Source organism: Harpia harpyja, chromosome 7 (assembly GCF_026419915.1).
Source record: "Harpia harpyja isolate bHarHar1 chromosome 7, bHarHar1 primary haplotype, whole genome shotgun sequence".
NCBI classification, from domain to species: Eukaryota; Metazoa; Chordata; class Aves; order Accipitriformes; family Accipitridae; genus Harpia; species Harpia harpyja.
In genome coordinates, this window is record NC_068946.1 from 46,084,662 (window position 1) to 46,110,855 (window position 26,194).

At 44.1% G+C, this 26,194-nt stretch overlaps 1 protein-coding gene across 13 annotated transcripts in view; it reads left to right on the forward strand.

Annotated features, from left to right (window-relative positions):
* Nucleotides 1-26,194, forward strand: part of KALRN (kalirin RhoGEF kinase) — a 534,490-nt gene that overhangs the window by 459,394 nt on the left and 48,902 nt on the right. For 9 of the 13 annotated variants that reach the window (XR_008236018.1, XR_008236019.1, XM_052792834.1 and 6 more), the window contains 5 exons: nucleotides 13,431-13,714; nucleotides 14,577-14,681; nucleotides 20,418-20,548; nucleotides 24,260-24,326; nucleotides 25,610-25,713. Coding sequence is in view for 11 of the 13 variants with exons in the window: in XM_052792834.1 (XP_052648794.1) it covers nucleotides 13,431-13,714; nucleotides 14,577-14,681; nucleotides 20,418-20,548; nucleotides 24,260-24,326; nucleotides 25,610-25,713 (691 nt within the window). In the remaining 2 variants the exon portion in view is untranslated. Of the gene's footprint in view, nucleotides 1-3,603; nucleotides 4,501-13,430; nucleotides 13,715-14,576; nucleotides 14,682-18,673; nucleotides 18,884-20,417; nucleotides 20,549-24,259; nucleotides 24,327-25,609; nucleotides 25,714-26,194 lie in introns of those variants that run through there. The other 4 variants (XM_052792839.1, XM_052792829.1, XM_052792837.1 and 1 more) reach the window with 4 other exon arrangements.

The following is a 26,194-nucleotide window of genomic DNA, read 5'->3' on the forward strand; positions in this document are numbered from 1 at the left end:
GCTGAGAACATGGAAATCACACCTGTCACCTGTGCTCCTTTCAGATAATTAGGACAAAGTGTGAAAATTTCACCAGTGAAATCCTAATGAGATGAGAAATAGAACGTGCAAACTGAATTACAGCAGTTAATAGTAGAACAGCCATGGGGGTTTCTTCTCTTTGATGGGGAGAGCACCATTATATATGCTTCAGTTTACGTATTTGTTGCTTGCTTTTCTCTAATGTAGCATGCATAACATCACATTGCAGAAAGCCCACTACAGCTCTGGCTGGTTTCTTACTCCCTCACCTCCCAGTACTACTCAATGCTTTCGGGTGCTCCTCTACTATACAGGAGCTATGGTTGCTCAGTACTTTTGGAAAATGGAAAAAATACATCTCCCATTCTGTGTGTTGCCACATGAGAAGTTAGTAATTGCTATTCTGTTGTCCTTACTGCACCACAATGCACTTGGTTGTTCCATGTGTTACAGCCATTGCTAGTCCTGGTACAGCTCAACAACTTTGAAATCTTGGATCTCTGCAAAATTATCTTCCAGGCTGTGAAAGGCTGTAAAGTTGCACAAAGGGGTGAAGCCTGGGACCCAGACCTGCTGGGAACCCGTTAGCAAATGTGATCCTGAGGAGCCATTAGGTGGTTTCTGGTGGAGATTGTTATCTTTTGTGTTGGAAGGTTGTAAATTAAACATGGAAATTTAGTGTTGCTGTATACAGGAAAGCACAAGTACGATCTATATGTCAATTTTGAGCAAAGATCCCTTGTTCACTAGCAGAAGACAACACTGTATTAAACATTTAGGAAAGAGATGGGCTCTCACCTGTGATAAGAAGGGACTGCATTTAGCAACCCTGGAGGTGTCTCCACTGTTAGGTTTTCCAGGCATTTTTCCATGTTCATATTTCACATGGAGCAAGCAGCTCCGAGCACACAAGGAGAGCTGGGAGTGGCACATCCCTGGCTACAGCTAAATCCACTGAGGATGCTTTTTCATGCAGTTTAGGCTTGCTGACAATTACAGCTACAGAGTATAGCAGCCGAGGATGCGGCCTGTTATGCTGTGTTGGGTTTTTTTTTTCCTCCCTTCATAATGCCCATGCAGCTTCAGTGAACAGAGGTTTCTTACATCCCTAAGACATGCAGTGCAGTCTTAACCTATCCAAAAACACATTACAGTTCAGTGAGCACTCTGAAACTTTCTTGAGGTCACGTAGGAAATTGGTGACAAAATGAGCATCAAATAATCAGCAGTTATAACTTCCAGATTTATATCTGCCAGTTGATTTCAGCCTTTTTATAGGCCTGCATGTCCCAGGAAGCACATAACACACGTACCCGAGATCATCTTGTTCAGCGGCACCAGTTAACTGTGGCCAAAACAACCCCTGCTGCACAGCAGGGAGCAGCAGGATTGCGTTAGGGGTGAAGGCAGCATGTAGGTGGTTGTGAGGCAGAGAGCACGAACCAGCATGTGTGTTCCTTCTCATCAGCTGGGGTTTGCTGCGGTCCCGAATCAGATTTGCCCATGTTGAGCACCCCTGACGAACAAGGCCCCAGCTGTCTGCTGCTGCAGAAGTGTGCGCCAAGGCAGGCTATGAAAAGTGTTGCACAACCCAGTATAATTTAACCACATGCTGAATAAATACACTTTTGAGAACTCTTTTGAAGAGATGTTGCCTAATTAATCCTGCAGGGGGTATAATATGTATATTTTTGAAATCCAGTTTTAGCATCATGCAATTAGCTTTTATGGCCTAAGGATTCTGATTTAAGACATTCTTTAGTTACTAATGGTAATCTGTTTTAATTAGAAATGCAAATGTGGTTTAGATCCAAATGTATCTGAGTGGTACAATGTACAAAGATGATTCACAGCTAATACCATTGAAGTGCCTCAAGTCTGGTATTCTTTGCACCTTCTGTAGTTTGAACCCTGAGGATCAACACGATATTCAAACATCGTTCTCAGCTGAAGCATGTGGAAGCTGAATAGATTTCTTTAGCAAATTGAATAAGTATTAATCAACAGGGATCCTTTCTAGGGCAGCAGACGGAAAATCATAGCTTTAGGCAAGAAAGAGGCAGACACTTTGAATATCACAGTAGTAACTTCAGCTCCGCAATAGCAGAGCACAGCTCCTGCCAGGGCGCAGGTGCTGAGCAGACAGCAGCATCTTAGTTGACTTTGTCTTAGTATCAGAGAAATTACTCAGGCTTGAACATCCTGGGTTGCTCAAGGAGGGCTGGAGCTGCTCAGAGCTGTGCTGCCATAAAATTTGATCTGGCAGTCTGTCTAAGAAAAGCCTCAAGCAAGGCAAGCTCCAGACAGACATCTAAATGCTAATGCTCACTGAATATTCACTGCAGTCACTTGTCCCGGAGATACTAAACTATCAGGCAGGTGGATGTCTGTGATCAGGCATCTTACATTGCGGTAAGAGATTACTCGTATTCGACAAAGTCTTTCCAGAATCAAAGAGCCTCTGCTGCTAGACCAGTCCAGCCCTTGCTGTTGTGTTCAAATAAGTGTTTCTTTTTCCTGATTACTTTGAAAGATGGGGCTGAAAGAAAGCGGCTGCTCAGCAATAGTGAATATGGCTTTTGTAATGATAATCATTTATTAGACATGTTGCTTGGTAGAGCATTTTTACGGCTATTTGTGATTAGATGCAGTGATGCAGCTGGGAATGAAGCAGCGCAGTTTATGCAGTGTACCTCTCCACATGTCTGCTAAGCTGGACTTAGAATTTTTTTCTGTGAGGAGGCTGCTGGTAAGGAGCAATGGTGTAGGTGCCGTAGCTGTGGGAGGCTCTGTGTGGCCCTCCAGAAGTCAGAATCAATGAGTTTCTCAGGACTAACCTTATTGGGAAGGCTGGTGGCTAGGTCAAGGCACTTATACAGCTTCAGAGGGCTGAGACCTCAGCAGGGTGCTGCAGAGAGCTCTCCTGTTCCCATGCAGCAGATGCTCTCTGAGACTTCAAGTTCCTGTCCCATCTTTCTTGCTGATGCAGATAGAGTGTAGTAGTGATTTCATCACCTGAAATTTGATGAACTTGTTGACCGGCACCACGGGGAAGATTCCTCACAGAACTGCTCCCTGCCCTGGAGAGCTGTCAAACGAAAAACCAAGACATAGATCACGTGAGCCTGTTATATGGGACGGCAAGTGATGTTCTGATTTTCCTACTTAAGCTCAGTGAATTAAAGCTTCCCACAAGTCTAACTGGTAGTCTTGAGTGTGCACTTAAAAGTGTCCGAGCTGCTTAGCCATTTCCCTGTGCCGTGTTCAAAGAGCAAAACATCACAAGCACCAGCAGTTCTTATCTGTGTGTTTTATTTCCAAACCGCTGCTTGCATTTACTTCATTCATTACTTCTTTTAATTCATCCTAACCAGTACCTTTGCTGTGAGCTTGTATTTTCTGCTAGTATTTCTGGAGGACAAGGGTGTGGAGGTAGCTGCTTTGGGCACCAGCCCTGGAGGCTCCGGCTGCAGTGTGTCTGTCGTCAAACACCCCAACCTCGTTGTTCTTGGTGGTTACGTGGTGTCCGCTCTCGCCCTGCACCACTTGCAACTTATTCTTATTCCGTTCTTTTCTTTTCAGGGGCTGTCAGAGCCTGAATAATTTAAGAGTGAACAAATGAGAGACGTTCATGGAGGACTCTGTTCTTACCTAGGCACAATTTGACAAGCATGTAGATTGCCTTGGGTTTCCACTGCACCTACCACAACTTTACTAAGAGAAAAGCCCCCTTTCCTAGACATCTGTGTCACTCTTGCTTAGTAAAGTTATTCAAGATCAGCGCCTTTGGAATTGGTTGGTAAATGGACAAAGACTTTCTCTTTGCCCGGAGCTCCTGACAGCCTCCAAGTACCAAAGAGAACTCCACAGCACTAGAAAGCAAGACACAGCTGCTGAATGTTGGAAGCTACTGCATTTGGCAAAAGAAGCTGACGCTAAGATGCACACAGTTGTGTTTGTTTGTTCTGCTTGTTTTCTGTGCTTTCTGAGCCCTGTGTGTGCCTGGAAAGTTTAATGACTAATCCCTTCTTTCTCAACATGCAGTTTTTCTTCCTATCCCAAAAAGCTTTGGGTTCTGTTCTTGCTTTTTTTTTCCAATTCCAATTTATTTTGTCACCAATACTCTTCTGTTGTTTCCATGAGGAATTGTTTGGGGACATAGCCACAGTTTCTTTTGAGGCAGGGAGAGATAAACACAATATTCAAATGTCATCCTCCTCCCTCCTTTCCCCCATTCAGCAGAGTGGTCCACCTTGTCATAGAGGTTGCTGGCTTCAAGCGTTAAGGCAGAGTTGACCTTAGCAACGATGTCATTTAACTGAGAAATTGCTTCATTAAGTGTGGAAAAATTCTTACAGTAGCTCAATTTGGGAGCTGCTGAATGAAGCTGACCCTTGACACTTCGCAAAAGAATAAGGCTTGTGTTGTACTAACAGCTGCTTGGAAACCATGTGTAATAAAGTTTGTTTTTGTGCCCACCACCAGGATAAAAGATGGTATTCGCCGACTCTGGTACCCTTACGCTCCCAGCAGAGCAAAACTGCTTAGATCAAAGTTAAAAAGTCTGCTTCTATGTGGGTGTCTAAGCATTTCACAGTTCCTTATGCTAAAAGTAACAGTGTACTTGCAAAGGCCAGCAAATGCTGCTCTTCTTGTTCAGCTTCAAACGTGACATTTTCCCCCTCATCATCCCATATAGGTTTCCATAAAAGTTCAGGGTTAAAACTTTTTTTACAGAACATGCATAAGTCTCCTATCAAAATATATCAAGGGGGATTTTTGCTTTGTGTTTGGGGCTTTGTTCTTTTTGCTGCTAGCAACACTTATTCTGGAAACTTCAGGGTCGGGGATTACTTTATTTTTGTCACAGAATGAGGACAGTGTAAATACAAAATGTAAAGTAGAACTTAGAGAAGTGCTTCAACGAGTTGTTTGACTAAATTGAAATAAATGTTGATTTGTTCAAAAAAAAAAAAAAAAAAGGCATGCCCTTTCTGGATCTTGTTAGTCTTGACTTTTTATTTCCTTTCTTTGCTGAAGTGAAATGTGTGCCTCTTGACTTCAGAAATCTGCTCTCCCAGCTGTGAGGCATTACAGGAAGGCTGCTCCAACATGCGCTCCCAGCAGATGTGTTGGACTTACTCGAGCTGTGCTCTGGTCGGGTCCAGGACGTGTGCTGGGCACAAACCCGAGGCAAGAGAATGGGTGAATGAAATTGAGTGTGTAGAAATACTGCGTCTGGCCTCAAACTCTGCTGTGTGGAGCAACTGCTCTTTTTCTGAGCTTTTCCACACGCTTTTATTTAGTAAAAACCCTATTCTAAAAAGTTGTTGCTTTGTTGGGGAGTTAAGCAAGGTTCCCTTGAAGGACTCAAGGCAGGCCAATAATGTGCCTATCTCACAGTATTTGGGGATAGGAGCTGGCTAGGAGTATCTCACTTACCAACGGGTTGGTGGATTCACTCTGTGAATGTTCGTTCTCTTATTATTCCTGTCATGAATTCACAGCAGTTTATGTGAGGGCTCAGATGGGACTCTGAAGCAGGATGAATTTGTCAGGCTGATAAATGGAGAGAAAAAGGCTCAAACCTCCCACCAGAGAAGTTGTAGATACCCATCACAGTTGTATGCTGTTATATGGAAACCCGTTTCTGAGTGGGACACCCAGAGAGGAGGACTGCAGATGTTTCAGCTGCTGTTCAAGTGCTTGGTGCCATGGGGTTGAGTTGCACGCTTTCCTGAGAGCCTCTTCAGAGGCACGAGGACACGTTCTGCCTTGATGTGCAGCAGCTCCTCGGTTAAATGCTCATCTATAGGAACGAGGCCCTGCCCTGTATTCATCTGAGGGCTCAACTTCATCTTTTCCCCGTGCCCTCCCTACAGTCACCTCTGACAATAGCTTTAGGTCCACATGAAGCAGCAGATACAATAGAGATGGTTTCTGTAGCTGTTCCGCTCACTAGGCGCTCTTGGACAGTAACAAAGTCCTGTTTTATTTCAGCAGGCTCTTTCTCTGTGCCTTCCCCTTGTGCTGTCTCTCTCCCTGGAGACCCAGCTCACTCATTCAGCACGCTCTCAGTATTTCAGTAACTTTTCTTCCAAGGTCTCTTGAGACCGCGCGCCTCTGTGCTGTTTCTCCAAGCTTTTGGATTTATCTCACTCTTTGAAACTTTCCCAGAACTGCAGTGACTTTTCTCTGACCTCCAGGAACTGGAGCTCTTGAGCCCTGACACTCTGACTGGCACAACCAAGACCTGGAGACTACTTGGGGATGTCAGCTTTCCCAGCGCATGCTGGATGAAAGCTGCATCTGAGCAACACCAGCTAAAAATAAAAGCTATTCAACTGAAGCTAATGGCGAGTTGCCATGAGTTATTGCTCATTAAAGTGAATTGTCAGATGCTTAACTTCAGCTAATCATTTCCTGCTGTGAGATCGGCCTGGTATGAAACATACTCAAATGTGGGAAGGGGATTCACAATAACTAAATTTAGCCAAGGGTGTAATTTCCTCGGACTCCCTCTGTAGTTAATGGAAAGAGAAAGGCTCCTGCAGGGTGTGATTCCCACTCTGCATCACCCTTGGGCAGAAGTGTGCACTGCTCCTTGACTGCTGAGAGCGTGAGGTGAGCTGCTGCCTGCCACAAAAATGAGCTTCTCCGAGTGACCGTGTTTGCCCACCCCAGCTAGGTGGGTGCTTGCTTTCCTCAGCTTAGGCTTCTACCTGGAAGTAATGATCAGGAAGTTGAATATTAAAACCAACAGATAGATGACCATTTCCCAAAGGCAAAACTCATATGCAAAATCCCGCAGGAGCATCCCCTGCTTTGCAGTGTAGCTAAAGGGAACTCTGCAGATCATCTTCTATCTCAAAGCCGCTCTTCCTTCCCATTTCCAAGAAATATCATTTATTCAATAAACAAACAGTGCATTCAGAATGTTGTGTGATTAATTTGGTTTTCAGTTCTTTTTTTGCCCTGTTCTTTTTGGAAATTAGTCTTGTTTGCATGTTTGGCACTGAAACAGAAAGTCAAATTTTGAGTTTTTACATTACAGTGACTGGAAAATTTGTCAAGTACATCTGCTTTTAGCAGTGTAGGCTACTTTCTCTATTGGACTAGAAACTTTTGCATAAAATATTTAACTCCATATTACTCTTCTTGAGTTTGGACAGAAGTAATTTCATCCATCTAAATGGAATTGTGAGAATCCTGCCAGATTGATTTGTGCCTTTTGATGTTACTTTCAGCTTGAAGCTTCAAATGATACTGCAAGACACAAACTGAAAATTCAATTGAACCTTCTCAATTCTGCTCCTTTCCAGGAGATTATAAAGTTAGGGAGAACATTTGAACCTCGGAGCAAAATTTGCATTTAGATTTCAGTGGTGTAGTTTGAACATGTCTTTACCCTCTGGTGTAAAACCGGGTCCGACGTGGTCTCATCTCATTTTTTTTCTTGAGCCAAAGCACAGGGCAGGTCTGTGGTTGGACACGTGTAGAGCAGCTGAGCTGGGAGTGGATGGGGAACCATGGAGGACTCCAGGGAGAGTTTTGCAATTCCATTACGAAAGTTTGATGTACTTCTAATCTAAAGGGCTTTTCAAGCCAGTTGTTCTCTATCTTTTTCTGACATGGGCACTGAAAATTTCCTTATGTTCACTTACATTCTTCACTGGAGCTTTTTTCAGAGGCAGTGCCTGAGGAGACAGTTTATCTGTTGACATTAAAAGTTGTCAGATTCATTATTTATATTGTTATGAACTAGTGTTTTCAGCTGAGGAATAGCTGTAAAGTGACTTTGTATTATCCAAATGTTATTACCTCCCAAATTTCTGCAAATCCATGCCAGGTTTTACAGGCAGAATAGGCTCTAACACTAAAACTGGGATTGGTACTGTCATCTGCCTAAGCCACAGAGTTTTGTAACCCTGACTCGTGCCAATAAAAATGTTTCACTGAGTGTGTTTTGGACATTTAATACAAAAGCACAGAAGAGACTAAAGAAGCAGTTTTCATACCTTGTTCTGCCATCTTTGCGTCCGTCAAGTAGAGCTCTAGCCCTGAAGCCCTCGAGCAGATCCACAGTGGCTCTCACAGCAGCATTTCCTGAGGGAGAGTATAAAGCCTCAATGGTCTGAGAGCTGTGAACTGGAGCTTACAGCCTGTACGGTGAAGGAGATACTCTTGGAAAGGGCAGGAGAGGGTGCATTTTGATGGTTTAGATGATTCTTGTTTGTTTAGTGTGAAATACTAACATAGAGGCTTTGTTTGTGCATAGGATGGGTCTAGATGACTCCAGCTTTCCAAGATTTTCTGGTACAGAGATTCCCGTTCTTCAGGAAATAACAGTTTTAGTAAAGACCAAGTTAGTCTTTCACCCACATCTGATTCAGTTCCATCTTTGTCAGAAATGTTATTTTACAGGAATCACTAAATATGGAAAATGGGCTCTGTCGAGCACAGCAGAGCTAATTTATGTGCTCATTGGTCAGATTGTCATTATTGGCTTTTATTCATGAGTGGAATTATTTCTGCAAAAAATTTGTTGATTTAAATGCACATGCTAATAGGATTACAGAGTTCCCATTTTGGCTCATCTTCTTTGACTTCTGTGGAAAAATCCTTTTCTCTCAGGCTGTTTTTCTGGGGTGAGAAATGGAGCTGTACGTAAATCAGAAGAAGAGTCACCTCACCTAAAGCAAGATTGTGTCCTGCCATAGTCACCTGTCTTCATAGGTATATTCTGTATTAACTTCTGGTTATGGAAACATATTTCCTTCCTATCATATATGATCTGTGGTTAGTATGAATCTAAAAGAGAAGCCTGATGTTTTCTAATGAGTTGCTCTGAGAAGTCTTTCCCTTTCCCTGTCAGAGATCTGAGTTCCTGCAGATGAGTCCGGTGCTGCATGAGCCCGGTCAGACAGACCTCCCTTCCCATGCGTGCTCTGGGGATCAGGGAGGTAAAAATAAAATGCCTTGTATTTATGTTCCAGCAGTAATTCCTACTAACTCAAATGGGAATACAACTGTGCCTCTGAAATGGGTCTATGAGATTTTCAGTTTTCCTTTCACCCAAGGTTGCACAGAACTGGAACCTTCCATTTTTCAAGTAAAAGAGCTGTGGTTTTATAGATGTCTGTTCATTTGAGCAACAACAACAAATACTTCATGCCTCCGGCAGTGCAAAAGCTCTGAATGTTAAAGCTCTTTGGTCTGGCTGAGTATCTGTCACAGTCCTATTGCCAGAAGTTTCTTGGAGGTTTGCTCAGGGGTGTTTCGGAAACCATCATTTCTTCTGTCTGAATGAATGGTTTGGCCAGGAAATCAATCTAGCCACACTAGTCTGCTGACCTCCCTACACCCATTTTGCTTCACCAAATACCTTTTTTTAGACATGTGTGTCCCGGGACATTGGTGGCAGGAAGACCGCTCGCTGCAGCTCTCTGCTGAGCCCTGACATTCCTGCAGACCCGCTGCAGTGCGAGGACAGCCACTGGTTTGCTGGTCCTTGCGGGCAGCGGCGGCTGCCTGAATTGCCATGCAATGTGCCGCTGCATCTTTTTCCAAAGTGCTCTCTGGCTTTTCTTAAGCAAGCTGTGTTTTCAAACAGCTCTACCATTACAGTTTGCAAAGTACGTATGTGCTAGCGCTTTGCAAGAAGAGCACAGTAACATGTCCTCCTCTTCTGCTTGATCCACCTGGTGTCTGAATCTCAGGCTAGTATCAAGTGTCATGATTAATGTGTTTGTAGCTGTACATGCCATGGAAGCAGCAGAGCTCACAGAAGCACAGCTTAGGAGTTGTCTCCAAAGTCTTTCCTGGCAGATTTTTTGTGTCGCACGTTTCTGTCTCTCATTTCGTGAGCTCTGCTCTTCCTTGAGCTCCAGTCCTGCCTCTGCAACCACGTCGAGGTGACCTGCTTTATGTGCAAAGGAAATCATTCTCAGCAGGGCTGGCAAACAGCAAGTGCGACTTGCTCACAAATGTGTCCATATTTGCAGTTTCTTTAAAAAAGAAAAGGAAAAAAGGGTATGAGTATTGCGTGTGGACTCTTTGGTGTGGTTTTTGGATAGTCCATGATTGGCAATGGTGGGAAGTGGGACAATGAGATGGGAGTGCTTTGTACATATGTAGGGCGCTGGGTAGAGCAAACTCACCCCACCTCAAGGGGCTCTCATGGTAGCTGGGTACCAGGGAGATTTATACCAGCCTTTCTTTTCCACCTCCCCCCCTATCCTCCAGCCAGCGGGCACTACATTACCACGTAAAGGCAAGATAAGGCCACGTTTCCAGTCTTGGGCTGCATGGGCCAAGCAAAGCCCAGGCTCTGTCCCAGATGCCTTACAGTGATCAGCCAGGGCACTTCAGCGGACAAGGAGAAAGAAGGAGACTTCATATCTGTCAGGGTTGCGTACAGCATGGCACGACTGAGATTTAGTAGCCCCTTGGTAAATAGCCTTTTTCATCACCAAAGGCGTGACCTTGAGTGGGAAAATCCAGAGCCTCGGTTCAAGTGGGATTGTTGCATGGTGTAACACACCTCCCTCTGGAAACCTTTGGGTTGGCTTTCATCATGGCTTGCGGCTCTGGAGGCCTGATGTTCGATCTGCAGAGGTTTCCTGGCTCTAGGTTAAACTTTGGACAAAATTCCTGCAAGCGGGCAGGGTGGGCTGTGGACCAGCTCGGGACTTGAGCTGTTTCTGCCCACCTGCTGCCTTCCCCAGGGTGACAGGGGACAATGACTGACCGTTGCTTCCCCGGGACGGCCTTGAGAGAAGACTGCCGCGGTGTGAGAGGTGCTGTGTGTCTGTCCGTGCCCCGGCCGTGGCTGCGCTGCCTGGGGGAAGGAGAGGGAGGCAGCGAGGCTGGGGCCTGGCCCTGCTCGTAAAACCAGGGACATCTCCTGGTGGGAAGGGAGGTCCCTGCCCCTTTCATCACGGACTTTGGTGTTCCTGGGTTTGGCCCTGCCTTGAGCCCGCCGGGCTGAGGTAGGATTGCGCATCTCGGAACAAATCCTTGGGGTGGAGAGGGTTGTCCCAGGCTCCATTTAGCCTCCTATCAGCTCCCCTCCCTCACTAAAAGGTAAATTGGCAAGGTGCCGTCGACTGGAGGTAGGAGTTTGTTCTGTGTTACTTCCAAGCTGTAGTAGAAACCTCTCTGTACGTTAATCAACCAAGATGCGGGAAGATCAGCTTGTCCTCGGTTCTCCTCAACCTCCCCCCGAGCGCAGTCCCCAGCAAAGGCAGTGACTCCATGACACGGCTTCTTGCCCCAAATCATCCCTGACAGTGACAGCCACCACAGAGTGATCGCTTCCAGCATTTCTCCTTCCATGACTGCAGCTTGGCTCCCTTTGCACCAGTAATTCCCAAAGTTAATCCTCCTGCAGCAGCAGTGGGAGTGCGGGCACCTGAGGGCACCCCGCTCAGCGCAGCCCCTTGACGAGGAGCCCTTGAGCTTCCCCCACCACCTGCGGGGCTTTCGGTGCTCTGGGGGGGGCAGAGAGGCAAGGGCGCTTGGAAAATCAGAATCTCCTTCGTGAAACCCTGAATGTTGCTGATGCAAGGTGCACTGATGAACTCCCAGAGCATCACGCAGAGCCTGCGAGAGGAGACTATCTGAAACCTATTGAGTGGAAGATAAGCTGGCCACTGACAAATATTATCTTGTGCTAGTTGATTTAACACCACTTCGTGTGCATGAAATAACATCAACAGGAGCTGGCTAAACCCAGGCCTTTTTGAGATAAGACTGCTACTTTGCCCTTACGAAGGAATGTCAGGAAAACCCCAGCAGCTCCACCTGGGATCCACCCTCATCCCAGCCCCTCTCACACTTGCTCCTGTCATCAGAAGACAGATGATTTGGATTTTCTTCCTGTCTGGGAAATGAACTTTGACTTCCTCTAGCTTGTTACAATTATTTCCGTATGTTCTAAAAACCTAACTTTTGACCTCAGGTATGTAATAAATTACTGGTTCAACTTCTGACTGAGGCTGTCTATGGTTCTAAAATATTATAACTCTCACGGTCTGCATTTTATAAGCTGGCAGACAAAGCGGGCTGCAATCTCTGCTCAGTGCATAGCCAGCTGTGAGCAGCAGCTCTGCCCAGCAGGGTAGGAGCTCTGCATGCAGGTAGCAGGAACTGGCTTCTAAAACAATATAGGTAACGACTCTCTGGGAGAGTAGCTCTCCCTCAGCATGTGTACTACCCAGTATCTCTAATGATATTTATTGCTGAACTGAGAATATCTGGATGCACCAGGCTATTTTCATGTGTTGTAACTTATGTTTTTGTTTTCTCCTGGGTGGATAAAAGATTCAGAGATAACCATCTAAAAATGTTTAATAACATCAGCTGTCTGCTTTCTGATCTACAGTCTGAGATGTATCTTACAGGAGTGTGACAATTTCTGAATTCTGTAAAAAAAAAAAAAATTCATCTTAAACTGTGTGGGATTAACCATCTCGGTCCCTGATTGCTCCTGGGGAGGGAGTTGCCTTGCCATGGTTTCAAAAAGATGAAAGCAGGGCACTTGTTCCTAAAAGGCAATTGAGAAATCTTGGAGCAACTTGTTTGCTTTGGTTTCAAAGACTTATTGACATTGGCACATCTTTGGTCTGTTGCTTTTGGGGGGAGTAAGGGAGGTTGCACCCATTTCTAAGGTGCTAATCTGAACATGCATATCGATAATTGTGGCTGAATACAGTTCAGCAGAATCTCCTGCTTGGGTATAATGGAAATCTTTTTTAATTTTAAGCCTGCCTGACATCTCTTTCTTGGGAATTTCCTTTGGTTTGAACCATTTGTAATTGTTCGTTCCAGTTTCTTAGTTCTAGGGAAGGTGTGAAGTCTTCTGAAAAATTGCTTTCAGGGGCAAAGGAGGTAATTTTAAGGTGCTTCAAATAACCTTCAGAAGTTAATAAGTAGTCTAACTAACAGTAATGTCATCAAGGTCTGGAAATGGCTGAGAAACATTTATGGAATCAGAACCTGACAAAGTGTTGGTGGCTGTCAGGTCTCCTGTAGTAATCTGCTTTTTCTGCTTATTTTCTTCCTGGCAATTCACAATGAAATCTGTGGGAAGAAGCTGAGAAATTCAGCACTTAGCATGAAATTCAGGCTTTCATCAAAAACTAGATAACTTTGCTGTCTGTGATCTTTCATAAGGACAGATAGTATGGTAGGAAATGAGAGAAGTGTGTAAGATTGTGAAAAATGCCTGTTGCAGGGCATATTCCTCTCTGGTGCGCAATAAAGTTTACCCAATGTCCTTGTGTAAACACAAAACATTTCATTGAGGCAGCTTGTATTTTCATACTTAGGACTGCCAAGCACTTGATGTGCCCTAGGAAATAGAGGAGGTGCTGGTATGATCTCTCACCTGCGTTGTTTTCTTCCAGACGCATATTCGGTATCTTCTAATGACAATGGGGGCAAGTCTGATTCAGTGGCCAACTTACAACCTCAGCCATCCCTCAACTCCATCCAGAGCTCTCCTGGCCCCAAGCGCTCAACCAACACCTTGAAGAAATGGTTGACTAGTCCTGTGCGCCGTCTGAACAGCGGGAAGACCGAGAGCAACATCAAGAAACAAAAGAAGGTGCGAGATGGCAGGAAGAGCTTTGACCTTGGCTCACCAAAGACCGGAGATGAAACCACTCCTCAAGGAGACAGCGCAGATGAGGTGTGTGTTGGTGTTTGTTGCAGGAAAGACGATATCTCTGATAGTCTCTTCTGTGGTGTGTGATTCACACTTGAGTAAATTCAGTTCACTTAGGGTCTAGAGGGAACAGTGAATCATATATAAAATGGCATTGATTGAAGCTGTGTTGCAAACGGCATTGTCATCCAAAGAGCAATGGAATATATAGGGAACAGCATTTCAAAGTCTGCATATATTATTGTCCTTCGACTAGATTTTTTTTTTAATAGCCTATTAGAAAGCTGCCAAGGATAGAAATTAAGTTATTTCTGAGCAGCTGTTATCACTTTTTGCTGAGGTTCATATCACCCTTATCCTACCATGGCAGTATAATTCCTTATTGAAAGAAAACACTCAGAGAAATAGCCATGTTTCTGTTAAATCTGCTACGTATTTGTAGCTGCAGTTTCTCTGCAGGCATGTTCTTTGCCAGAATGGCTCTTTCCTGATAAAGTGAATATGGAATTGCAAGCAAAAAATGGGGAAGATACTAACTGAACACAAATAGAGGAACACATTTTAAAAACTGTACATTGAGCTGTTGTCATTTAAATTAAAAAATACTTTTCCATCAGCACACAGGCAGGCATAACTGCCTTAGCTGCTTGGGTGACCTATAAACTGTATTTCTCTAGCTCTTAGAATGCACCAGGATTAACTGGCAAAACCTTACGTCTTTATTGATTCTCTTCCATGATGCTTAGCATTACCTGCCATTCTCTCCACCCAACGCAATATTGAGCCAGTATTAGTATTAACAGACTCAAAGCCTGGTGGTAAGTCTTAGATATCTAAAAAGATAGAAACCCATCCCTGCTTCTAATTATATTTAACTTTTCTTCAGAAGAGCAAAAAGGGTTGGGGAGAAGACGAACCAGATGAAGAGTCTCACACACCTCTTCCTCCTCCTATGAAGATTTTTGACAATGACCCAACCCAAGATGAGATGGTAAGACCTCCCCGACTACATCAGTTTGCTGTTTAAGTGCATTTCTCACATAGCTATCTCACAGTGGTTTCATAGTGGTCTTCTAGTATCCAGGGCCTAGACTTGTAGTTATAAGAGACTACTGTGTGCAAATTGTAATCTAATACCTTTAACCAACTGGATTTACAAATAGTGCTGGATAAGCAATTTAGCCCTGGCATTCCATTTCATGACAGGTCGATCGTGTGCTTGTGTTGTGTGTGGTCAGAAATTCCACTCAGGCTGATAATGCGCGTTCTCCACGTCTTGTTTTAAAAGTGCCGTTGGTGTCTGGCAGTAGCAGCAGAAATGGTCTTTGGTGGCAGCCTGGGCCCGAGGAGTAGGACAGAAGCTGGAGTCTGCCTGAATCCAGAAATACCACCTTTACCAAGAGTTAGGTAGCTTGGACTCTCCACGCAAGCTTTGTGTGTGATTGGGGTCCAGGAACGTTGTCAGTCTGTGCCCCACCATCCACCCTCCATTCTGAAGTGCTTTAAAACTTACAGGTAGAAAAGCATACCCAGTGCTATTTGGTATTTTCAGCATATGTAGCCGATCATCACTGAATAGTCCATCAGCTCCAGTTAGTTCAGAAGCCCATAAGGTACCTGAAGTCCCTCTCAGGAGGGTGGGAAAGGCTTTGGTCTGCCCATCTTTGTGCACCCTGCTGGTGGTGGTAGTTCTCTGCTGTTAGCTAGGGCTTCTTGAATATTAAGTCAGAATTTGCTGTGGTAGATGGTGCAGTGGCTTGCAGAGTCCTTCAGTTGCTCTCTTGGACTTGGGGTGAGAATCTGTGAATACGGCTATGACAGTGGTTTGCATTCACGGTCAGTGTGGGTCCTGTCTGCACGTGTCCTCCCCCACCCTTTCCTGGCGCTGTCATCTCCCTTGTAGAAATCCATCCTCCTGTTTAGCTGTTTCCTGCTTTCCTGCTGGCATCTGTTTTTAGCACTGCCACTTCTGTATCTCTCTTCTCTGATTGTAATTACTGCATGCAAAGAGGCAAGGATAGGGGAGATTAATAAATTGTTGGAAAAAAACCAACCCAGAATGTTCTTGGGGAAGGTTCAGGCAGGAGTTTGGAAATACAGAGAGAGAAGGGCGCAAATATTTCCGAGACTCAAGGAGCAGAATGATGGAGGAAAGGATTCGGGGGCTTGCTGCTAATCTGTCAGGAAATGTTATGACATTGTGGTGGCAGCAAGACCAGAAGGAAGCAGCTGGAGTTGTGGACTCTTGCCCTTTGAGTGCTGCATGTGCTGCTGGCTGGCTGGCGAGGGGCAGAGGCAAAAGGTCAGTGAAGCAGAGCTGTAGTGGATCCATGCCCAGCACAATAGCAGTTGCACAGGGCTTTTTCCCCATGCTGTTTAGCTAAATGTTTTGGGGTTAGTTTGCTTTTGGTTTTTTGGGGGGGTTGGTTTGGGTTCTTTTTAGAGAAAATCAAAACTGCTTTAGTCGGGTCACTATTTTTTATTTTTAACATGCCATGTGATTTCAGTATTTCTTAAATACATTTCTGACAGCACCAATGTTGTGGAACTAAACTGTTTTCCGCTCCAGATGTCTAAGCTTTATAGAGCGTTTTGGCATCCTGTTTCTTCACCCGCTCCTAAAGGAGAAGATAAATAGAGCAAGATGCGTCTGAGACCCTTTTTCTCTCTCTTTTTCTTTGCCAACTCACTTTTTTGTCATGGGGAAAAAAAAAACTTAATCTCACAAACATGGATCCTGAATCCCCTGGCACAGGAGCACCACGTTAGCAATGTTTGAGTCATGCTGGAGCCAAAGCTCTTCAACGGTGTTATTTGGGCACAGCTCCCTGCTCATGTCCTGCTACTGCTTACAGGCACGGTCTTAGGTTGGACCAGCAGCAGCATGGGGAAGCAGTAGTGGTAGGTGGTAGATGTCCGCACGGTGCGGGAGGTGACAAATTTCCCTGAGCCCATCTCCAAGGCAGCAATAATCATGCCTCACTGCTCCTGGAGGCTCTTATAAAGACAAATTGCAAGTTATCTTCATATTAGAAATTCCTAATTTACTGCCTGGGAAATAGAAATACCATTTTTGGATTTGCCCCACACAAACCAGACTCTTTTGTCAATCAAAGAAGAGTTTTATTTTACCGTGAAAGACTTGTAGGCAGCAAATATTTCCATGCTCCCTTCAAAATCCTGCAGTTACTTACTTTTCAGAGATATTGAGCAATTTCAGTTAAAAGAAGTGAGAGCAACAGCTGTTCAGTGCCTCCAAAATTTGGACTCTTCCTGCTAGAATGGTTATGTTTGACGGTTGTCGTCTATGTATTTGTCCACTATCTCTTCAAAGTCCCTATTTTCAGTCTTTTTTTTCCTAGACACGTCTGTCCGCGTTGCAGGTGAAACAGGCTGTCTGAGCTTTTACATTTGTATGAGATTCCTGCATCACCAGCCTAATTCCTCAATTACCAGCCTGATTACGTGTAGGTTTTGTTGATGTAATTAGAGCTGTTGATTAGATGTATTATTTGTGAAAGACAAGAGACGAGTGGCAGGCTACTCACGCTTCCTCTCTGTCACAAGGCTTCTGTTTGGGATTGGTCTCCTTTGCCTTTTTTTTTCTCCTCCTGGGCTGTGTGACTCGACATGAGCAACCTCCCCAAAGGGCTGCTTAAAGAGGTGGCCTGCTGCCTAATTCCTGCCATCACATTTCCACGTCTCACTCCCCAGCACTACTTAATCTCAGGTGCGTGTTCGTTGGCACCTGCGTGGTGACTTTGCCGCTCTCCTGAAGACCTTTATTAAGCAGCTGAGAGATGAATAAGCTTTTCAATAATGTTAATGCAGAATTTATAAAAATTTAGCCATGCTTTAGTTGTGTCAGCCTGCCGAAGGCAGGTTACCAAAAGGCTTATAGTTTTAGTCAGTGCTTGTATTTCATTCAAAAGAAATGTACATACAGGTGAGCTAATAAATACCAATTCTCATAGCTATCGCATGAGTTTGGGTTTTCAAAGTGAGGTTTCTTTGGACAAAGACCAAGGGCTGAAGAGGCCTGTACAGAGCAAAAACCTTAAACTAAAGCTGAATATTTCACACAGAGGCCAGTCTTCGCAGCGCCGTGGGGGATGCTTGGGTAGCACATTGAAGAGGTATTGGTGTTTCTGAAGATTTGTAACAACCAGCAGCTATTTATTAGCTGTGGCTACTGTAATGGGGAGACATCCAAAGACATTACATGATATCAGGCGCCTAAAATCCAGTAACTGCGACCAAGAGACAGGCATAGAGAAGTGAGACTGAAAATATTCTCATGTCAATAGGGAAAAGTGGGCATCTCCAAAGAGTGTTTTTGCCCTCCTGTGCCAGGTGCTTAGGATAGATGAGATATGTGTTTTCTCTCCACTGATTGGAGAGAGGGGGGAGAAAAGATAACCATTTTAGATGGCTGAAGTTGCATGAATGGGAGGTGTCATCTGAGTTCATTTGGAGTTGCGATTGATCTGTGGGGAAGGGATGGGGAATGATTTGTTCCCCCCTGCCTCCGTCCCCTATTGCTTGTAGCTCCATGTGTACCTTGTACTTAACTGCATTTATTAAATATGTATGTATGGGGGAGGGAGTAACTTCTTATATCTGCAGTAAGAAGATCAATTTTCTGGAGCCCATAAGACTGTAGATGTCCTTTGAAGGAGGAACCAACAGACATTAAGAGTATTGTAGGCTGGTTGCAAATGAACTTCAGTTCTTTGATGCTGTTCCCTGGTTCCCTGCCTTGGAACTGCTGCAGGGAGATGGGCAGCCAGAAGTGGATGGCAATTCTCTGCTTGTCTGATACGGTGACACTCACTCACCTGACAATGCATGTGGTCCTGTAACCCTCCTGCTCCCCTTCCACATTCTTTCTCCTGTCTCAGAAGCTGCTTCACTGACCGCTGGTTTCCTGCTCCCTTCTCATCCTGCTAACTTGCTTTTCCTTTGCAACCTGGTGTCTTGCAGTCCTCTTCTTTGCTAGCTGCTCGACAGAGCTCCTCCGATGTCCCAACTGCTGCGGATCTTGTCAGTGCAATAGAAAAGTTGGTCAAAAGTAAGCTGGTAAGTTTAGTGTTGTGAAAACTGTGTACACAACAGGCCTAATATGACTCTAGGGAAGGGCTTTAAAGTCTGCCTCTTGTTTCTGGTTTCCTTGCTTTCCACCTTCATCTGCTATGCTTTTATTAACCCTATGTGCTCTACTTCTCAGTAGAGTGTCTAATATTTTTGCTCCTCATGTGAGATGAAGCCTACATCTCATGTTGCCATGTAGGCTCTGCACTGCATAGTCGAAAGGCACTTTTGGAGCGGGCTTTGCAGAGCATGAGCTACTGTGCTGTACTCTTCCTGGGGTCTTGTTGGTATTCAAATATTCTACACAGTGGGATGTTTTGTTTGTTTTGTTTTAAAGCTTGCTCTGAGGCACAGGAGTTTTACTACCCAACACGCAACTTCGGTCTTCTGGCTTCCCTGAAAAGACCCTCTAAAGAGTAGAACTGCTTGAAGTATCACAGCTGTGCTTTAATTTTACAAAGATTCATGTCTCACTTTTAATCTGCCTTGTCAACTCTTTCTGACAGGGAGTGGAATAAGCAATAAAAATGTTCTGGTTTTAATTTGTTCAAAAATTTCAGTATTGTGCACTCTTTCTATCTGGTCCCATGTCTGTTGGACAAGGAGTAAATCCTGTTTCATACCTTGGCTTCTCTTAAGTTTTCCCTGAAACAGTTCAAAATATTAGTATCAAAGCTAAATCTTTTTCTATGTGTCCCAGGACCTCTAAAATTAGGAAAATGCTTGCTTTGAGCAAGTTTAACTAAATTAACAAGTCAGGATTAAAGCAGGGTTATGATGAGCCTGCAAAGATTCATTACCTTACGTATACTGGAAGGATGAGGAGAGTAAAAGCAAAACAAAAAAACCCGCAGTGATCATTAAATTACTGTAACTCTGTGCAAGCAGCTTTATCTAGTGAATCATATCAGAGGGGTTTGGTATTTTCTTGGTTTGAGATGTTGGTACATGAAGATAGTCAGCGTTCATAGGGTGCTTGATAAGGAGTAAGTGGTGAAAGAGCTCTTCGTGACATGGGAAACTGAGAAGGACATTCCCAGAAAGTTTACTCAAAATAGTTTTATTCCATCAAGGGACTAACAAATCGAAAAGTATTTCATTAATCCAGTTAGATGTATTTTCGGAGGATATTTTATTTTCCCTTCCCTTCATGCAGGCTGTTAGGTCAATTGCAATTACTTTCCAGGGATTTGGGGGAAACTTTAATTATTGTGGAATGTTACTCTGTATCTATCTATTTCTGTTTCATTTTGTGTTTTACTTCACTGCAAAGAATCCCCTTGCAGAGAAACACTGAGGAGGTGTAGCCTAACACTGGTTCTGATTGAGACACCAGGATATTTTCAGGTTGTTTTGAAATAATTTGGAAGAGTTTTCTCATCCTGGGGCTACTGGAACATCTTTTTCCACCTTCTAGCAAAAGGACTTCTTCTCTGTTTTAATGCTTTTTGGGCAGGGGTCTTATATAAACTCAAAACTGGTTTGGTTGTGTTTCACTAAGTCCTGCAGGAAAACGTTGCTGAATACTCTGCTTGGTTTTAGACTGCAGTGTTGATTGCAGAACTGACTTGAAACAGAAGATAACACTGATGTGGAGTTCAAGGATAATGTTTATTGTTCTTTGGGGTTTTTTTAGACCCTTGAAGGAGGATCTTACCGAGGAAGCTTAAAAGATGCCACTGGCTGCTTAAATGAAGGAATGACACCTTCAACTCCCCCACGAAACCTTGAAGAGGAGCAAAAAGCCAAAGCAATGAGAGGCAGGATGTAAGTTGTCTTGATGGTTCTTCTTTCTGAAATATGCACCCAAGGAGGACACTTAGCCGCACTGAAAGAATACTTTGTAGTCAGTGAATGAGCACGGAACTGGGAGTAAAACTGTGTTCTGCTTGCTTCTGTTTTTTCTTAACCTGTAAAAATACTTTATAAAAGCACTTGCATACCCAGGAAGTTCATCATCACTCTTTAAAATGTACAGCTTTTACCCCAGATAGCAAATATCTGTTGCTGTAAAAGCCTCTGAACAGCTAGACAATTATTACTGAGATGTTTGCCTTGGTAATTACTGCATTGCCAGAGGTGAAATCAGCTCTCAGAGGGAGACCTTGTTAGCTACCTTCAAGGAAAAGAACAGAGAATCCCCCTAGGATTTTTTGAATGAGAGAATTTTTTTTGCCTTAGTTATTAGCAAAGGAAGGGGCAGAATTCAGATGCATTTGTGGTGGGAACATGCCACTGAAGAGAAAGTTTCATTTGGGAAGCCCTCATGTTCATGGTAATGGGAGAGGAAAGAAATGGTGACAGCTCATGAAAGTTGTTTTTTAAAACTATCTGTACGCTCCCTTAAATGTAACGAAAATAACACTTGTGCCTTCAAAGCTTATAATGATTAAAGCATTTCTTAAATGCATAGTTCAGCTGAAGGACACAGAGAACTGGAGAAACAGAATCAAGAATTATATGAAAGAGAGCTGAGGTAGCTGTTTTCTTTATACTGCTTCTTACGCTAACAAGAGTAACTGCAATGATCTAATCAAATGGTAGATGGAGGGGAAAAGTAACGGTCTGTACAGGTCTCATTGGAGTGTGGTAAGGTGAGAGGTGGAAGAAGAGCAGCCCATTTGGGAAAGATGCCAAGCAGGGAAGGAAACCAAGTCGGGAGAACAAGGAGGTAGTTAAGAGTAGAAGAGGAAGTAGGAGCAAAGTGTCACAGGTCTGTGAAAGCCATCATTTGCTCCTGCTGTTTGTTGTAGAAAGCCAGAGAAGCGATACAGTGAGGGACTGGATCAACTCCCAGCAGCAGGCAGGGACATGACACTCCTGGATGTGTTTCTGAATGGGAGTTTTCTACTAGGCAGCCGTCGGCCTTCCCTCAGGGAACATCTCTGCCCACATCTGTCTCCTAAAAGCTCCTCAATATTGCAAGTTCTTGGGTTTCTCTGGTAGCAATTCATTAATTAGATAACTGGCAACTAACTGCAGGTTGCAGTTTTAGTGCAGAGACCTCTGCCACTGTAAGCATAAATACAGTAACGCTTTCTCATGTGCGACGCTTCTGGCAGGGGGACTGGCAGCATGTTACGTGTAATTAGTGGCTGCCTCTGTCCAGATTTCCTAAACGCCAGGATGTTTAGGAGCACCTGCTAGTGGCTTTCAGCACAAGACATCTGTCTCCTCTCCAGCTCCTTTGTGTCTGTGTTCTGTATCTCTGCAGCTCGCTGGGTTTAATTCCATAGCCATATGAGGCAGCTGAGCTCCCAACTTGAGCTGTGACCCCCCCATTCCCCAGAAAACAGCAGCTGAATCCTTGCACAGGCATGGTCAGTAATTTCCTGTGTCTCTGGCAGCACGTGCATGCCAGCAGTTAGCCTTAGTCTTAGGAAACTCCTATTCCATCATGCTTGATTGCTGCATTTCTGTGAGCAATAAGGCAATAGTCTCACCGAGTAGCAGGTTTGTTCAGTATAGATTTAATACAGTTACCAAGATATCCAGTTATTCAGACTTACTCAGAAGTAAGGAGGCTCTATCCTTGTTCCAGTTCATGCCATTTTAAATACAGCTGTGTAGTCAATACCTGCTGGTGACCAGGGCAGGCACTTTCCAAGCAACTGCCTGCCCTTGCTCCATGTTATCAGATGAGGAGAGGAGTGAACTTGAATTTTTGGCAGCATGCATCTTAGAAACCTTAAATTTGGGAGTACTTCTGAGGTCCTGTGTCAGGTAGGCTTCAGAGAACTAATAGAGATGGTCAAGGTTGATTTTTCTGCTTGCTAGAAAGAGGGGAGCTGGGGGAACACTGGTGCTGAGTTTAAGGTAAGCAGTGGAGGTGCAGACCCTGGTTCCTAATAGAGGTGTAAATTTGCAGGTTTAGTCTGTTCACCTGAGAGACACCTGGTCGCTGCACTGTTTTTTAATTCACACCCACCTGCCTGCATGTCCTGCAGCATTACATGCTACAAGTACCCACTGTTTCATTTTTAGAGGATGATTTGGCCAGATGGATCCTTGCAGTAACTCAAACCAAAGGAGGGGCAGTGGGCAGGTGGGAGAGGTTCTCCCGCTTCCCTCAGCAGCTCTCTGTGTTCATGGGGAGCAATGCAGACAGAGGTGGTGCGAGCTGAAAAGTAACCTCCCAGCATGCCTCCTCGGGTGGAGGAGACATGGCAAGCCTTTTGCAAGAGCACAGTAGGTCAGCCAGCAAGAGGGGACTGTACAGCATACACTTGTTCAGGCCACACGCTGCTGCTTTGTAAAAGAGCAGCCTTTTGCCCTGTGCATGTTTACTACCCAGGCACGCAACTTGGCAGGGCACTTCGGGGAGCACAAGCATCTGGCATCGCCGCTGCCAGCTCTGTCTTCTGCCAAGGGGGCTGGATTTCACTCTCAAATGAACAAGAAGCTGTTTGACCTCTTCCTGCCACGTGTCTTAAGTATCTCCTCCGCTCTGTCTGAGCAAGGGACGTGTTGGGAGTGGAGCGGGAGCAGGATTTGTTTTCTCAGGAACCTCTCATAACTGAGTCTCTCCTTGCAACGCCAGTCTATTTTTTTTTTTCCCTCTAGATATTTTCAACCAGACTTTTATCTTAGGAGTGTTTGCCCTTAGCCCTATCATTTCAAGTGGGTCAGTCTGCAGATTGATGTGAATGGAGCGATATTAGACATGAAAGCACTCCTCTATCTTGTTAGCCTTGTTACTGCCATAGCGAACTTGAGCACAGATGGAGTTTATTTGTCATGTGCCAAATCTATGTATTGGCATAATTGAGAGGCAGACTGTCTGCAGCAAGCTGTAACTTTTTGAAATTATCCTCCAAAGAACAGTACGTGATTAGTCAGTTTGACTTACAAAGGAGGGGCTTTTTTTAGCTTGCTGTTGTTTGCATGCATCAGGCCTTCATTAGGTGACTCTCCTACCCAAGATTATTAGCTCTGAAATCAGTGTAAAGCATGTGGCACCCACACATAGATTACCTAGTCTGAAAGATTAAGCTCTTGGTTATGACAGGAGAGGGGATTTGTTTTCCAAGTGTTTGAAACTTCCAGATTAAGACTTAATAGCTGAATCTTGGGCAGAGCCAGAGGGACTGGGGCAAGAAATCCTCTCCTGCTTGCTGCAAAATGGGTGAGGACACATCTCCATTGCTATTGGGGGGCTGCATGGGGGATGGAGAAAAGTGAGGAAGGGTAGTTCAAAGTACAGGCAGCTGGTTGTGCTGCTGCTCTTACACTGTCCTGGAATATGGGGGGGAAGAGGGATAGGGGGAAAGAGTGGTTAAGAGAATTGAAACTACCCTGACCTGAAATGTGAGGGTTTTGTCATTGACATTCCACTGAGCTATAAGTGAGCGAAGAGTGAGTTGTGTTACGTGACCTGGATGGTGGTGGGGTTTTATGGAGAGGTAATATGTGGTAAGAGGAGCAAACAGTAACATCAAGGAATATGGTCAAATATGTGTGTGTTCTGTTTTAATTTAGGTTTGTCTTAAATGAGCTGGTACAGACTGAAAAAGACTACGTCAAAGACTTGGGAACTGTTGTGGAGGTGAGCTGAAGCAAACGCTGCTATGCAAAATGTTTTCTCACTAAAAAGCACCATGCTGACAAGTGACAACAACAAAAAATACAGCATGAGAAACAAACTGCTTTATTTTGCACTCTGCTTCCATGGTCCCCTTCTCATGTTGACAGAAACAAGAAGAAGTGCCTTTGGAAACTATTTTTCTTTCCATCTAACAAATGTTGTATTTTAGGTTTCAACTCTAGCGTGCAAAGGTTTTTCTTGGCTACCCGGCTTGTGACAAACTCTTTCTGCTATAATGCAGCCTTGACGGCAGTGGTGGAGAATAACTTACGCTCCTACCACTTATTTCTTGCTTTTCTTGCTGTCATATTGAGTAATGGTAACATGTACTTTACTTGAGTTTGCACCTGGACTAAAGTCCTGTGTCTGAGTACCTTTCCAGAAGCTGGGTTTGGATCTGTGCTGAGGTGCGTGTGTGGCCCATGTATTATTGTTTTGCAAAAAAACCTTGAGCAAAAGTAGAGTTTGGCATTTTTTCTGTTAAAAACCAGTCACAGTTTTTTAAGCTTCAACTTGTAAAGACCTGGCTGATCCCTAGGGATCACCTGTCAGAGCCAACTCACATGCAGGGTCCAGTTTTTTTCACAGCAAGGACTCAGAACTGGAGGCACGTGATTGAAATGGGCTTTCAGCAATGCTTTTGGCATTCACTAGTCCAAGGAGAATTATCAGCCCATCTAACAGTGATTTTCAACAGCTTCCAAACTTGAAGACCTTTGTGTTATCTTCTGTTTACATCATGCACCACTGGCAAACCTGACAGGGCTGCAGCGTTCCAAAGGCTTATAAAGAAACTCTCAGGAGGTGTGAGAAATCGTATTCATGTGACTCTTCAAACTTACTGCTTGGCTTTGTGCTCCCACAAAATACTTATGGTGATGAATGGAAGAACTCTGTACAGAGTCTGGCTTCTTCCTTTTACCAGAGAAGCCAAGAACTTGATAAACTGCTTTTGTTTAACTTTTATCTTCTAATTGCACTTGTCACTTCAATGACATCTAATAACGGTTTCTGTAAGTATTGTAGATATTCAGAATAAATCCTTTAAAGTTTTCTTTTAAGCAAACTATGTAATTGTAAGTATCTAGGTGGGTTTCTGGTTTTAAATTGTACAAAAGGTATTTTAAGTGTTTTCAATTTAAAAATCCTGACATTAAACTTTTGCTGCTTTGAAAAAAAAAGAGTGTAATTATTCTCCCCTTTCAAATGAACCCTTTGCTAATTGCTGATCATTAATCCTAAAGGGCTTCATGAAGAGGATAGAAGAAAAAGGAGTTTCTGAAGATATGAAAGGGAAAGACAAGATAGTATTTGGCAATATTCACCAGATCTATGACTGGCACAAAGAGTAAGTTTTTCATTTTGTTCCTTTTTAAGCACCTTTCTAACCGCTCGTCCATAAAGGATTGGGGTATATGGTGTCTGTATGTCTAAGCTGCTTTTAATTGAACATCAGCAGGTCATTCAGGGCTGAACTTCCAAAGGACGTTGCCTCACTTTAAATGGTCTCTGTTGGTTTGTAAGTGCTGCTTAGTAACTTCACAAATCATCGCTACCTTGAATCCTGAGAACATGTTCTGATTCATGTGCTTTTAGCCACAGTTTCACCATACACTAGATCCTGATACAGGGCTTTGTCTGCCCAATCAGAACCAGCACAACTGCATGACGCAAAGCATCGGTCCTACATAAACTCCTTTTTCCCAGTGAAAAAACTTTGATGGGCTATAGCTTTGCACTGCCTGGCTTCGTGGGAGGGTGTTTGTTGTGCTGACTCTCACAGATACAGCTTTATGTTGGCTCAAACACCGTGGCAGGAGTGCTGGTCA